Source organism: Ammospiza caudacuta, chromosome 20 (genome assembly GCF_027887145.1).
Source record: "Ammospiza caudacuta isolate bAmmCau1 chromosome 20, bAmmCau1.pri, whole genome shotgun sequence".
Classification (NCBI taxonomy): Eukaryota; Metazoa; Chordata; class Aves; order Passeriformes; family Passerellidae; genus Ammospiza; species Ammospiza caudacuta.
The window spans coordinates 8,539,582-8,555,150 of record NC_080612.1 but is presented as its reverse complement, the minus strand read 5'-3'; the positions used below and the strand labels follow the sequence as shown (position 1 = coordinate 8,555,150).

Genomic DNA, 15,569 nt, shown 5'->3' with positions numbered 1-15,569 from the left:
CGCCGCCGCGCCAGGTCCGCGCGCGGGAGGCGGCGCGGAGCGCGCATGCGCGCGGGGCGGGCGGGGCGGGGGCGCGGAGTGCGCGTGCGCGCGGAGCCCGGAGCGTCGGCGCCGCCTGTGCGCGGGGCGTGCGCGGTGCGTGAGCGGCCGCGGCGGGCGCGGGGCCGCCGCCCCCTCCCTCCCTCACCCACCCACCCCCTGCGCGGCAATGGCAGCGGGCGTCGGGCCCCCCGCGGCCGCCCCCGGGCACGGCTGGAGGAGGAGGAGGACGACGCGCAAGCCGCAGCGGCCCGTGGGATAGGCCCCGCCGCCAGCCCGCCCCCGCCGCGCCGCGCCCCCCCCCCGCCGCCTCGACGCGGAGCCGCCGCTGAGGGGCCGCCACACGTCCCCGCCTCGCTCCCTCTCGCCGGGGGGGGCTCTCGGGGCCGCTCCTGGGCTGGATGAATGTGGGAGAAGATGGAGACCAAGACGATCGTCTACGACCTGGACACCTCCGGGGGGCTGATGGAGGTGAGGCCCGGGACGCGGCGGGGGGATCGGACCGGGGGGGCAGCGGGGCTGCAAGATGGCGAGGGAACCCCCCCAGCCCGGAGCCCCGTGGCCTTACAAGGAAGTGCGGAGGGACGGAGGCAGCTCGCCCGGCCCCCGGAGAGGCACTGCCGGACACGGGGCGGGCGGGGCGGGCTCGGCCGGGGCTCTGTCCGCCCCCCGATCCCCTCCCGGAGGGCCCGGGGCCGCTGTCCCCCCGGCGGGCACGGGGAGAAGGGCGCTGGGTCAGGGTCCGTGCAGCCCCTCAGAGCCCGCTCTGTCTGTGTGTGCATGTGCAGCAAATCCAGGCCCTCCTGGCTCCCCCCAAGAGCGAAGATGGGGAGAAGAAGAGCAGGAGGCCCGAGAAGGAGCCCAGGCGAAGTGGCAGGGCCACTAACCACGATAGCTGCGATAGCTGCAAGGAAGGAGGGGATCTGCTGTGCTGCGATCACTGCCCCGCCGCTTTCCACCTCCAGTGCTGGTAAGGCTTGGCGCTCTCTCCCTCCGGATCTGCCCAGAGCACCTTCCCTCCGGCCGCTCCCGCTTCCCGTTAGGTCCCGGGGAGGGGGGGGACGCGGGGCTGGCTGGAGCAGACAGGAACAAAAAGGAGGTGCAAACCCCGCTTGGGTCCATCCCTCCTTAGGCTAATCCACGGCGGCCGAGGTGAACCCTCCCCTGGCTGCTTTCTGGAGGGTTGGGGGTCCACCCTCCTCCTTTCTTTTTGTGCTGAGCAGCGGGCGAGAGGCCTGGAGGAGGAGCGAGGCCGCTGGCTGCGCGGCCTGGCTGCCTTGGTGCTGCCCCTGCCCGGCCTTTCGCCCTCCCCAGCGGGAAACTTGCCCACCTCACCCCTCTGCAAGGGTGCCTGGCTTGCGGGGAACCCTCCGGAGGGCCCTGGCTGGAGAGGGGGAAGCCCTGGTGGTGTCTCAGCACCAGGCCTGACATTCCCAGCGCTTCCGTGCTGCTGCAGCTGCTGGGAATAATGGAGGTTGCTGTCTCTGTGTCTCCCTGCCTCACTGTTTACAATATGGCGACCTTCCTTTAAATTATATTTTTATTCTCAGCGCCATTTTGGCTGCATATATGACTTCCAAACCCTCGCAACACTCCCCACAGTATCTCAAACGTGAAAATACCTTCCCCGTGGAAATCCAGGCCTCCAGACTTTAACGTTGCCCGGGTTTATTCCTTTCCCTCCTTTTTTCCCTTCCTCCTTGCTCTTCCGACCTGCTTGTCTCATCCGTGGGGGTGTCTGCCGTGAGCTGGGGGGCTGCTGGGCGCTCTTTGCTGGGAGTTGTGTGGCTTTGTTGATGAAGGCAGAGCTTTCTGCATGCGGATCTGGCTGCCGGCTGGGAACCGAGGTGCGTGTGGAAGCGGTGGCAGAGCTCGAGGTGCTGGAGGCTGCAGCAGGATGGGCTCTTGCTGCCTTCCCTCGCAGCTTCCGAAGCTCTCCCGGCACAAAGCGACACCACGCCAAAAGCAGCGCCTCCTCAACTTTCCGCCCCGAAGTTTTTTCCTTTTTCTGCACCCGGAGCTTGGATGCATCCTGAAATCCCCCCTTCCAACAGTTGACACAGGCGGGTGGTTTGTGTTAAATTAGCACAGCCAGAGTGGATAATGGAGTGGAGGAGGGAGCGGGGCAAGTCAAACAGCTGGAGCTTGGGAGTACAGAGTATTCTTCCTTAGGGGAGATTTTTTAACCACATTCCTTTCTCTCTTTCATGCTTTAGAGCTTTGTTTGCCACCCTGTTACAGCTGTCTCCTCTGCGCTTTTTTTTTTTCCCCTCCCTCTGTTGTTTGTTTTTTTTTTTTCCCTTTGCTTTTTTCTGATTTTCATTTGCTTGCTGGCTATTCTGCATTTCTATGCTAATTGAGGGTCTCAGAACACTTATTAAACTGGCTGCCGATAGCAGGGGAGCTGGGTGTGCGGTCACAGTTCTGTAGGGAGTGTCCCGTTAGCAGCGTGTAGCCAGGCAAACCCAACAATGCTGTAGCATGCAGCCATGACATCATCCCTCCTACCCTGAGGAAGTGCTACTGGTGGTGGTAGTGCAGATCCTCTAATATTTACTAGCAGGATAGTAATTATCATTATTTTGCATCCAGTGTCCTTGATGAGCTTTAATTTAAGGGTGTTTTTTTTCCTTCTGCCGGGCGTTGTTGCTTTCGGGTGCATCCTGAGCGTTCTCCTAGTGAGGCTAGAACTTCACATTTTGGAATGGAAGAGCTGTGCCTAAGGCTGCAGAGTTAACTCTGAATCCTAGTTAAGTCTGACCATAAATGAGACCACTTTGTGCATGCCTAAATTTCATGGCTTAATTTGGTGATGTTTTTGTAGTTAGCGAGTGGGAAACAACCAGGTAAATCAGATATCTGTAAAGCTTTAGCTGTGCCTGAGTTAGTTGCATTATAATTGTATAGGAATTTATGTAAAAATATAGAAAAATATGTGCATCTTCAAGTAGTCACTTTTCAGAACAGAAATGAAAGAGCAATTCTAAATACTCTTTTTCACCCCATTTGTTGCCTCTTCTGGGGTTTCTCAAGCGATCCCTTTGACAGCAGCCCAGACCCTGCTGTGAGAGGTGGCACAGTGTGGAAAGGCTTTGTCTGAAGGCTTCCAGCTTGGGCCTGATCTGCCTGCTTCCTCCTGGACCTTTGTTGGACCTTTGGCTATGGCCTTCAGGTGACCTAGGTTGTCTCAAAGGGATGCTCAGGTTTTGTTTTCGTGTGTCTTCCCATTACCTCCTACATTTTGCTGGAAGTAAACTTCCGTTATGGGTATAAACTTAGGCATAAAGGCAGCACTTGCAACTTCCTTTCTGCCTCCTTTTTTTTATTTAAAGAATAGTAGCTGTAATGCAAGGCTTGGTTTGAGTCACTTGAATAGCACTGCTGGAGCACTCTGATTTGTGTTGACAGCTTACCTGTTCTCTGAATATTTATTGTGAGCTTTAGTACCAGATTGAATTTATTATCAATACAGCATAACAAAAAAAAAGTAGCTTTTAATTGGTCTAGGGTTTGTGATCATTTGATTACAGCTGTAATCAGCTCCCATACAGCTGTATGGGAGGGGCTATATTATAAAAGGAAAGGATTTTCAGGGGTATGATTGGCACAAGTCATGCTGTCAGCTGGAGACAAACCCGGCTCAGCTTCCCAGGAACTCGTGTTGCTCCTTCCTGTGTAGAGAACGTTCTTCTGTATCAAGTTGTTTAAGCCTGTGGTGAGGAAGTTGGCTTTGCTAGGTGTGTGACCCTCAAACTTCAGCAGTTTGCCTTAACTTCAGTTTAGGTCTTAAACCCGTTGTCCTCTGTGGAAAACAGAAGGCACTTGGCCAAAGATCCCAGAACTTTCAGAGTCTGATAGTGTTACACATCTGAGGCGGTAAATAACAAGTTTTGTTGGTACACTGTGGCACAACTGCTCTCCTGAATTAACGTGGGTGGAAGTGACTTCCCAAGTCTTCTGTTGGGGTGTCAGCTTTTCCCACAACTCCATTTTGGAGTCACTAGTTCAGTGTGAAGCTGCTGTGGGTGCTCTGAGAGGCCAGAGGATTCCAGCCTGGCTGCAGATAAACTGGCCTGGTGGGAGGGATACAGGGAAGTGTGAAATCCCTGCCAGATACTTAGTTTCAACATACTTGGATTAATGTCACGGTCAGGTGACTCCTCAGGTTTGAATCTACAGAGGGAGGTTTTTTGGGTCCCTAGTAATTCTTGAAAGCAGGAGGTGGGATTTTTAGCTCTGAAGTTGGTGTCTGGTTCTGCTGTTTGCCCACAATCTGCTGCTTTGGGTAACAGTGCAGAGTGCATTTCCATCCTGATGCTCTGCCTTAGCCCAGACCCCCAGGGACAGTGCATACTCCTTCTTTACATGATTGAAAACCAATTTTCCAGTGCTACTTCTATTCTTTCCCATTTATATCCTCCTCCTGGCAATGTGATTGTTAGAATTCCCTGTGTTTTCTTGAGCTTGTAGTAAACTTGATTCACATTGAAGCGGGTTTGCAAAGTGACTGATGTTGCAAATTCATTACGAAGGATTAGAAAGATCCCCGGGAGAGGAAAAGTTTAGTTAACAAGCTGGGGGAGGGGAGTGACAACAGGAGGGAGAACCAACACAGAACAGTTTTGTGTTTGTTTTTTTTCTCTCTCTTTTTGTTTTGTTTTTTTTTTTTTTTTTAAAGTCTCCCTGCCCAAGTTTCTGGTTGGAGGAGCCCAAAAGCACAAACCTCGCTGAATGCTGCGGTTCAAGTCCCTCTTGTACAATCTCATGCCTCTGGCTGTGCAGCTCTGCTGGCATGGCAGAGTGACCTCAGTCCCTTAAAGCTGACCAGTTATGTAAACGACAGTGCCAGTTCTGTGGCCCTGCTCAGCAAAAGGGTTCCTCGGAGCTGGGTTTCCTCACTGCTGTGCTGGGAGAATTCTATCCTGTCCCTACCGGGGGCTGCTGCCTCCATCAAACTTTTTGCAGCACCTCCTTGTGTTTATATTTGCAGTGTTTGGCTCATTTCCCCTCCGATTTGGCAGTCTTCACCCAAGTGCTGGTGTCGAAGAACAGGAGTGACAGAGCTGCAAAGTGCAGCAGAGGAAGCTAAGCTAGATTTTTGGTATTTTCTATGAGTCACATTGTTTTAGTGCTTCGAACAAAGAATGGAAAAAAGTTGTGTTTGGCTGGTAGGACATCGATAACTCTTTCCCCACCTTATTCTGTCTAAAATGCCCTGCTTTATCTTTGGCGTTTGTTCTAGCTTTGGGTTTTTACATGAATATGCAATCTGTGAGGGGAGAAAAACAATGGCCAGTCTATTGTCTCAGTTAATCCTTCCCTTAATGGTCATCTTGGGCTGCCTAGGGTGTTTCAGGTGAATCTTAGAATGGTCTGAGGCATCTCCTGCTGCAATGAGTAGGGGATGTCCAGGAAGGTGCTGGAGAGGCAAACTTGCTACCTAATAGTGGCTAGGAACAGGCTTTCAGTACATTGAATGACATTACAGCTTCAAAAAAGCTTGTAGTTTTAAGTGAAGGAAGTTTTTAGTAAGAGGCTTTCTGTTTGTTTGGGTTTTTTAAACAGTAAATGACTGGCAAACCCCTACTTTAATGTTTATGTAATTGCATATTGAAGGTCAGAGTAAACTGTTCTGTTCCCAACATTTCAATGTATCCATCTTAACTGATACTTTGTTAAAACAATATTGGTTTAAGTATGTGCTTTTAAAAGAACCCAACTTTTGTTTTTATGTATCTCTGGCTCTGATATTTTGGGAGCCTTGGGGCCTGCCCGGGCTGGATCTGAGGCAGGAGGAAGTGATTGCCCTGGCTGGGTTTCTGGCAGCGGAGGGTCACTGCGTGTGCGCCTGCAGATGTGGTAACATGATCAGTCTTGGCAGCTCTGCTCGGCAGAGTTGTACCAATGAGATTTTTCACTCTCCTTATTTTGTCCTAAATCTCTCCGTGCAAAAGCAGATAAGGTCAGCCTAAATCTATGGATTTCAGCTGAGGGCTTCAGCAAATCATTCACAGTAAGAATTTGAGGAACTCGTGATTGGGTGACTTGCAAACCACCACTCTCACCTGTGTGTGTGGATGTTGCTCCTGTTAAACTGTGTGTGAGCAGATTTTGCACTGTGGGCAAGAATTGGGGATTGGGATTGAGCCTGCTGCAGTTCCCAACATCTGTGTGCAGTGGGTAGGAGCACGGCTTCGGGATTCTAAAGGATTCAAAGTTGAGGAGAGGGATGTTTACCTACTTAATTTAGGCTTTGCCTTCAAGGCATGGCTGCTACACAGACTGGTGTTACATCAAACACGTGCATTGTTCCAAGGCTGTTTAAAATGGCACAGTGGGAGGCAGTGGACAAGGAGAATTCTCTGTGTTTTTGTACCTTGGCTTAGGAAAGTGCCAGTTTTATGTTGACCACGACTTGTGGAACTGAGAAATCCTTTTTCTTGTGCCGCTGTGAGTCCATTTTTGAGTTGACTCCTCAGGAGCAGGAGGCTGCAGCGGTTTGCTTCGAGGTGGGGTTCAGTGCTTTGTTCCTGCTGCTCCAGAGCTGGTCTTTCCTGGTATGTCAGCCTGCAGGCATGACTCATGGGAGCCTTTCACAACATGGAAAGGTCTTCCCAGAGGAATTCCAGCTCCTCCAGGCATTTGCAAAGGAAATTCTTAATTGGATTAGATTCATAATACTAATCTGCTAATGACTGTTTGTTATGGAGATCTTGGCACTATCTTGTAAATATATTCACCTTCCTTTAGCTGCCTTATGTCTTTTTATCACATACAAGCTCGGTGTTGTTAAGATTGTACTGCTGCCAGCAGATCTGATAGTTGGGAATGGGGGACTGCTGTGTTTATTGCACAAGATCTTATAAAGCTCATAATTCTTTCCTCTGTCTCTCTCCATTTCACGGTGTTGTTTAGGTGGGGTGGTGAAAGGGAAGCAGTGGTAATTGGCATGTCTGACATCCGGCTGCACTGCTCTTACCACGGGTGTGAAGGACACCCCGGCTGGGGAGTGCCTCTGTGCAGTTGTCAGTGACAGAACTGGGTATTTTTAGCAAGAATCAGGACCAACCAGGAATTTCCCCCCCCTACAAAAAGGGCCTTTTTTGGGTTGTAGGTGCAGTTGTGGTGGTGTGAGGAACACCTGCAGGAGAGCAGGGCTCCTGTGTTTCCCTGTGTAAGACAGAGTCAATTTGAAATTTCAGTTGTAATGTTGATACTGAAACAGTTTTTCAACACTAACATAAATTCTTCCATTTATTGACCCACACCAGTGGATGTTAAACTGCTTTTGTTGCTAGACTGATTCACTGGTACGTGTCAGGTTCTTGACTTTTTCCTGTGCTCTGCAGCCTTTCTCAAACCTTGAGTCAGTAGCAAATAGCAGGAATCTGCTGTGGAGAAAGGGAGCAGCTGCTTCCAGAGTAGGAAGGAGGTGTATCTCCCTGAAAGCAAGTGTGACAGTCCGAATATTTAGGAAGTGCTGTCTGTTGGAATATAAATCATGTGAGAAGGATGTACTCGTTTTGTTTTTTTAAACCAGTCAGGAAGTTCTCTAGGACTTGTGAAAATGCAAATGTATCTGGGGGATATAACATGGCTTTGTTACAGGGGTATGAAAGAAGTGAGTGTAAGCAAAAAGCATCTTGCCACGTCAGGTTACTGGCTAGACTTGTGATTTTTGTGACACAGATTGTCAGAGCTGGCTTTTCCTTCCTATAGCAATCGATTTGTGCTGTCTCCAGCTCCACTGCTCACTAGATGTCTGCCCAGCTTCCTCGAAGGAACACTGCAGTATCCAGTAACTCTGTAAGCTGAGTAAAAATAGTGTTGTAGCTTCCCTTTAATAAAGGGGTTGACAGATACCAGTTGTAATGCAATCACATACCTTTTTAGGGTATGGAGTAAATGCTCCCTGTAGCCAAAAATGAAGGGGGGAAAAGAAAAAAAAAAAAGGTTGTATAAATCATTCTTCCTGTTGGTGTATCAGATCTTGAGCACAAAAGGCAAAGAGCATCTCAGCCAGCTGGGGGGAATCGAGTGCCTGAACCCAACTCTAACCCATTTCTGCTGACGTCTGCTCTGCACGATCACTGGAAGCAAACTAGATGGAGCTGGAGATTACCGACTTTGAACCCTGCAGAAAGCACTGGCCTGAGGATACAATTTAGCAGGCTGAAAACCCCATGCTGAATTTCTGGCAAGCACTAGTGATTGGTGTGAAACACCTGCCTGTACAGCCTCTGACTTTGGGCACGGCATCATGTGAACTTCCCAGTGATCTCTGTCTAGAATAGCAACAGGAGCAAGATATGAAGGTGATCTGGAAAGGCAGAAAAGAATGTATGCCCTGCTCTAAGGATTTTTTTGTTGGTTTTTGGTTTTTTTTTTAGTGGATATTTCTGTCTCTGCTCTTTTTTCTCTCTTCCCCAGCGTTCTTGGGAAAGCCTAGTCCACATGTAGATGTCAGAATTACACTTCACTTGTGCCTGTGTGAAGACAAATTCATGCTTTTGCTTTTATGGGTCTGCCCTTCATCCTCTTCTGATGTGCTGCTTTCCTTTTTTCCACCTTACTGCTGCTGTCCTTTCACCCCTGTCTCCTTTGAACACGTTCAGTATGGCTGGGGCTGAATGTGTTCACTTCTCAGAAACCTCTCAGACCTGTGTTTTGATTATTTTTTTTCCCACCAGAGATGTCTCTTCATTTATTGTTCTTTAAAGACAGAATTGGATGAAGTGATTCTCACCAGGGCTGTGTTGTTCCTCAGCCTCCTTTCTTTTCCCTGATGCTGCCCTATGTGTCATCCTGCTTTGAGAAGATGACTTCTAATCTGTTAAGAAGATGGTGCTATAAAGACCTGAACACTTAATAATGAACCTGGACATTGAATTCAGGCTATTGTTACCATTGTCTGCAGCACAGGCATGAGCGATGCCTGGGAAAGAAACAGGAGTCAGGATGTGCAAAATGTCTGAATTTCTGTGTCTGACCCACATTTTTCAAAGTCAACAATTCTTCTATCAACTTCCATGGCTTCTGCTTATAAATACAAAGCTGGATGGTTCCCTAGGCAAATATATCTCAAATATCAGAGTTCATAACCAGTCAAACTAATTAAAAAATAATAATCAAAAACTCTCACTGCAGTTCTGGTGGTACTATACGCTCTTTAATACATATTTGTTTTTATATATGTATGTGTTTACCTATGTGTGGAAATTTGGTATCTTAAAAAAAAGTACTTCCTTTAATTTTTTGTCAGCTGGACATTAATGAAGGTAATAACTAACAGGTTGTCTAGGGAATGGTCTCTGTGGGCCAGGTTCTTTCTATAAATAGAAGGAACTAATTACATCAGGTGATCACATGTTTACATGCAGCTTTATCCAGTTTATTGGGCCCTCCTGCTCATCAGGTTGGAGGCAAAAAACTTCTGCTTCATGCCTTGGAGGATACTTCCCTGATTCCCCATGAGCTTCAGGCCTGCCTGTGCTCGAGGGCACAGGGAGGAGGCAGGAAGGGAGCTGAGGTAAGGTAGATGAACCTCATGGAAGCAGGTGTGTTCTTCCCAGGATGGGAGTAGCAGGAGTGGTTTGATGGATTCAGGTAAATAAATTCATAGGCATTGAAATTCACAGAATACCCACAGCATTTATGGTTTGGGTATTCACTCATTAAATGGTACCTGGTTCTTAGGAGCACGGTGGTGCTACTGCCAGAGCCTAGGACTGCTGGCCAAGCCCTTGAAATGTTGAACACAGTGGCAGGTCTAGATAGTAAAAATGAGCACACAGTGAAGGAAATTTTGGGATCTGGCATACCCAGCAAAGCTGCTACTTAAACCCTGCAGAGTTTAAGTCTTCCTCCACTCTTGTAGCATCATGTAGACAGTGTAGTGTATCATTATTTTTTCCTTGGATACATCTTATTCCTTGCTGTCTGCCCATATAATGGTGTTTTAATCCTTCTTCTGTTTTCTGTCTGTTGCTGAACCCTTATTTCCAGCTCTGGCCATGCTGTTGGAAAGATGCACACTAAGCACATGCAGCGTTCCAGATGATGGGATAATTTGTGCCCTCTGAAACAGTCATTTTGGTTCCCTTCCTTGCATAGTGGCAGCCAAAATAATCCTGTCCTGACCTGTTTGGTGGTGTCCAGGAGTCCTTGCTGGATGTTGCTCATTTAGAACTTCTTATGTCCATGCTCAAGACTTTCACTTCAGTGTAAACAAAGTTGTGCTGCCTGCTGTCAGGCTTTTTTTACTAGTTCCCTCAGGAGTTGTTGCACCACAGGTACAAGTATAGTGTGTGATGCTCTGTAGTTAATATGAATTGTGCTGCTGGCTTAAAATAAGTATAACTTATAAACAGTATGAACCTAATTGAGGCCAGAAAGTTGCTGAAACTGTTAGTTTTAGTGTGACCACGTCATGCTTAGAGATCTGTAAAGAGCAAAAATTATGCTGGGCTTATCTGAAGTTTGGTGGTCTCTGCATTGGTGCTTGAGAAATCTTTGGCTTTTTCGGGAAGATTATTGTTGTACAGCTGAGTGTCACAATTTATCCACGTTAATGAGCAGGACTTTGAGACTTCACTGAGTAATTTGAGGAACAACAGTGGTGGAGAGGAGGGAGCTGATAGTTTTCCTAATAATCACCTTTGAGGTAATTGAAATCTGACTTCTGTCTTCAGGAGCTTTGTGTTGATGCAAGAGTAAAAGAGGAAGGGAAGGGAGTTGCAGTGGGGAGGAACTTGCTGCAGGCTGCAGCTGTTGGCTTGTTTGGTGTGGTTTTATTCTGTCTAAGGTAGAGGCTCAGGCTTCCAGGTGTCCTCCTCCAGCCGGCTTTGGGAGCAGCTGTGAGCAGAAATATGTAACTTGGGCACAGTAAAAATGTTCCAAAAAGCTGAATTTGTAAATGATGCAACTTTCCCTGTTTCTCAATGGGGCTCTTGTAAAGCCCTGACAGTGAGGTTGGTTTCCTGGTTTGTTTTAGCTGCCATTGAGGCCCTGCTGTAGGAAGCCAGGGAGCCTTGTTCTTTATGAAGCTGGTAGAACAGCTGTAGCTCTATCCATCATAGGGATAAATAGGAGTCCCATAGAAGAGTTGAAAGCCTTCTTCCCTTATCTGGCAAACATATCTAGCATCCTTCATTATCATCCTGTCACTGAGCCTTGGTCAGTTAATCAAGTTTCCTGAGAAGGAAAAAATGTGTTAGCTTACATTTTTTCATGGTGTTACTATTTTTCTTCCGCACAGGAAAAAAAAATATTTAAGTCCAATTGTTGAAAACAACTGACATGAAAGAGAAGTTATTGAAGAAAGCTTCACCAGGCACTGGTTTGTTTTCCTGCCACCATTATCCCAGCTGGTAGCTTGCTGTATCCTGGTGGGTCCAAAAGTAGTGTCAACGTGCCTTTGACGCAAGATGGCCAGGAATGCAGTGTGTAAATAACCTCAGGTCTGCTTATAACTGGTTCCTTTGAGAGCTACGGCCCAGTTTGTATTGGAGAAGGTGCCATTCCTTGGAGCACTTGTTTACCTATTTATTGAGGTCAGCAAAGTGAGGAGTAATTACAGGATTTAGACTTGACAACACGCTTCTGATGTATGAGAGCCCCAGAGTGTGAAATTGAAAAGCTAAGTGGCTTCATGCTATTGTTTGCTTGATAAAAACTCCTAATATGCTCTTGAAAATTTTTTTATTTTGTCATAGTCATTTAAGTTTTATTTAAGGGATAGAGCAATGCTTGACAATGCATCTGATAGGAATTTCAGGAGATAGTTAACTTTCTGAGAAAAAGCCATGAGACAGATATTATATGGCAAGTGACTTCATAGACAGTGTAGTGGTTTTTGACTAGGCAGTAATAAACATCTCCTTTAATTTTCAGAGGCTTTGTATGAGTTAGTCTTCCAGGTGTTTTTAAGTCAGCCTGTGTTTTTCAGAGCTGTCTTTGTTTTAAATGCAGAAACACATTCTGCTGAGCAGGTTTGATTTGGGTCACACCAAACCCCCCAGGTAAACAGCAGAGGCCACCACTCTTGTCTGTGATGACAGAAGGGGAAACTTTCTGAAATGAAGGGTTAGTGAAAATGTCCTGAAAAGTGCAACTGACTGGTGTGTAGTTGAAAGGAGATGTGTTGTAACCGAAGATAAAGTGGGAGCTGTACAATTCCAGGTCCTGTTGGCAGCAAACACTGGTGGCTGGAGCTGTGCATGCTAATGAACCCATGAAAGATAGGGAGAAAAGGGCTCTGGTGCTCCTGCCAAAGTGCTAATTCTTACCTTGCTTATGAAGATCAAGTGTCTTGCTCAGATTTAAAAATCCGTTTCTTTTATGCTTACAGTAAAAGGTTGAAGAATGTGGTCATACCTAGTCAATTAAAACAGCATTCTTTAGCGCTTCCCTGGCTTTCTGCTGAGACCCAGGCAGTGCTCTCTGCTTGCTGCGAGGCCAGCAGTGCAGGAGCAGCCTTCATCAGTCTTTGTTAGCATGGTGAGCTGCCTTGATGAACAGTTCATTAACCAGGAGAGGCAGAATCAGTCTTTTAATACACTTGCTATCGCAGCTAGGCCCTGCCAGTGAGCAGAAAACCTCAGGAGGTTTATCTGAGCACTAAAACCTTTCTGCTGCTCTGAAACGAATCTTTCTCCCTCCTTCCACAGGCCTTTGGGTAGCAGCATTCATTAAAATGCTTCTTTAATAGTACAGAGTATGTAGGATTTCATGCTTCAAACCCAGCAAATGGGACAATAACATACATACTTGCAGAAGAAACCTGTTCTGACTCTTCCAGGCGTCTCTCGAGGTTCACGGTGGTATTAATTGTTTCATTGTAAAATGCGTAAGATTGAGGTAACAGTTAAAACAAATAACCGGAGGCATCTGGCAGCGTGCGGATCCCTGGCACGCCGCACTCGGAATGGGGCAGACGTGTTCCCAGCAGTTCAGGCACGCTCGTCGGGAGCTTCAGAGGGTGAAATTTCACTAGGAACAAATCAAAGGCTGTGGGTTTTTTTGCCCTGGGGTGTTGGGAGGGGAGAGGGGAATGGGCCACATGAATCCGTACTTGCTGTAGAGGCAGATCTAAGAGCTGGTTTTCTAGCAAGGGTAAAACCTGAGCTGTTGCAGGATGCACCATAGGATTCAGCTGGATTTATGCTGCAGCAAGCACACGGGGATCATTTGTTACTCTCCTCCTTCTACCCCCCTTCCCTGCTTCTGTTAGCAAAAGATTAGTTTGGGGCAGGGAGCTACTGCTTCATCCAAGCATTTGAGGTGAAGCAGCCAGTAGTGGAGGCTTTGGTGCTCTCATCTAGAGCCTGATCTCTTGTTCATCCAAGCCCTCCAGGAAATGAGAAACATAAGCTGCAGGTATGTCAGTGCATATATGCAGAGCGCTGCGTTTCTGGAGCGCCTGGAACACGGAGGCCTCTGAAACCCTGCACTCCTCCTCAAAATGGCTGCCAGATGTGTTGGCTCTACTGAATTCCCCAGAGCCTGACACCAGAAATGCTGAGGTTATTACCAGCTTGGTTGTTGCTGTGTTCTTCCTTCAGTCTTCCAGGCACAGTGTTGCAAGAGGGAGTGTGACCCCGGGTGCCCGCAGTACCTGCAGAGGCAGTGCTGGCACAGGGCGAGCTCGGGGCAAGGCTCGCCGGGACTCTGTTTAAACAAAGGAAGTGTGTTTGTTTTCACAGTCCAGGCTTGGGAGCCTGGGCTGGGATCCTGTGCCATTTCCCTGTGCTAGGAGCAAGATTCTGGAGGAAGACAGCCTCTCCCTTTGCTGCAGAGCACAGCTCTTCCCAGCCAGCAAGTATGCATCTCATCCTCCCTGTCTTGTCGGGGCTGGAGACTGGAAAGCTTAACTTGGATTTGGTTTGGTATTTGTAGGTGCAATAAACAGTATGGAGACTCCTGCCATGAACCAACATCTAGCTTCCCATGCTTGTGTGGCTTTCTTGGGCCAGTCTTATAAGCTACTGTACTTCTTGATCCCTTGTAACCCAGTCAGTCCCAGTGGATCCTTGAAATCTGTTCCCCAGTCAGTGGGAAATGGAGCTTCAGAGCAGACTTGCTAAGAGCTGCCTCTAGCAAAAGTCAGGAGAACTTTTAAAAGTATTATCTTAAGCCACACTGCATGGTAAATGGCTGGGTTTTGCCAGCAGGTACATTTTCCCTGCCACAGTCAGCAGTTTGCTCAAATAACAAATCTTAATGATAAAGAGGTGTTGGAAAGTACTTGAGTTAGTAGTGGGATCTGTAAGGAAAGTGTATCATCTAACATATGCTGCTCTGCCTTTTACTGAGGAAAAGTGTTTCTCAAAATAGTCCTCCTTACTCCTTAGTCTAATTTGCTTTAGTTTATTTCTAGCATCAAAATGAGAATGTAATTTCACTGTGATACAGCTTTTATAGTAAGTGCAGATCCATGTGAGTAGGATGTATCCTGTGCTTCATAGCCAAGGCAAGCTGGATATGGTGACACTTTTAAGAGTATTTGGGTTGTCTTAAGATAGAAGGTGGTTTCTACCATTAAGTAAGTGTGCCCAGGGATGGAGTACATGGGAGAGATGGTGGGTAGACCCCATGGCAGCTTGTTCAGTTGGACTCACTGCAAATACAAGGATATATGACTGTGCTTGCTGCATGGGAATCTGTGTGGTCTCACATGGAGTAATCAAATTATTTAAGGAGGTGTGGGGGGAGGTATGTGTGTGGCACACCAGTGAATCTTCCATTTATCTTTGCTGTTCAAGTCTGAGAGTGCTCTGAAACCGTGGAGCTGAGATGGGTGTCATGGAAGACTGGCTTCTTGGAGGTGTCTGGCTAAGTGGATGTATGGGAGAGCGAATCCAGGGAGCTTCACCATAAATTAAAGGAAGTGCCTGGGAGTGGAACCGCAGAGCTGCCCTGGCTCTGGCTGTGTACGTGAGAAGAGTTCCAGAAATGACAGTAAATAACAGTAAAGCTTTGCTTTGTGTTTCTCTTGTAGCAACCCTCCGCTCAGCGAGGAGATGCTGCCCCCGGGGGAGTGGATGTGCCACCGCTGCACCGTGCGCCGCAAGGTAAAGCCTCAGAACAGACACAGCCCCTGCCCTTCCAACTGGCCCTCTGAAACCTGAATCCTGTGGTTTATACCTGCCTCTCCCTTCGTGTGTACTCAGACAACCAGTGCTGCTTCTTTGTGCTCATGTTTGCAAAGGGTTTTGTTAGGAAAGGGATTAAAGAAACCTAAGGGGTCTTGGTGAGACCCTTGGGATATTTTAACTTCACTACTAAGAGGTAAAACTGAAGTGCCTGATACCTTCTTGTCAATCTGTGCCTTTTAAACTGTTTTCCTTCCCCCTCCATTTCTGGAACGGAGGGAGAGCTGAGGCACAGAGGAAATGGGAATGGCTCCTGTGCTCAAGGAGGTGAGCTGTCTACAGGCAGAATGGGAGTCACGTTAATACAGCTTTGCCATCAGGGCTCTGATTATACTTAATATGTGTTTTTTAGAAGAGTGACTTCACAGCAGTTGTACA

At 47.8% G+C, this 15,569-nt stretch overlaps 1 protein-coding gene across 2 annotated transcripts in view; it reads left to right on the top strand.

Annotated features, from left to right (window-relative positions):
* Positions 1-320: 320 nt before the first annotated feature.
* The window catches only part of PHF12 (PHD finger protein 12), a 31,559-nt gene continuing 16,310 nt past the window's right edge, over positions 321-15,569 (top strand). For both annotated transcript variants that reach the window (XR_009275544.1, XM_058817689.1), the window contains exons 1-3: positions 321-510; positions 828-1,009; positions 15,038-15,110. Coding sequence is in view for 1 of the 2 variants with exons in the window: in XM_058817689.1 (XP_058673672.1) it covers positions 445-510; positions 828-1,009; positions 15,038-15,110 (321 nt within the window). In the remaining variant the exon portion in view is untranslated. The remainder of the gene's footprint in view (positions 511-827; positions 1,010-15,037; positions 15,111-15,569) is intronic.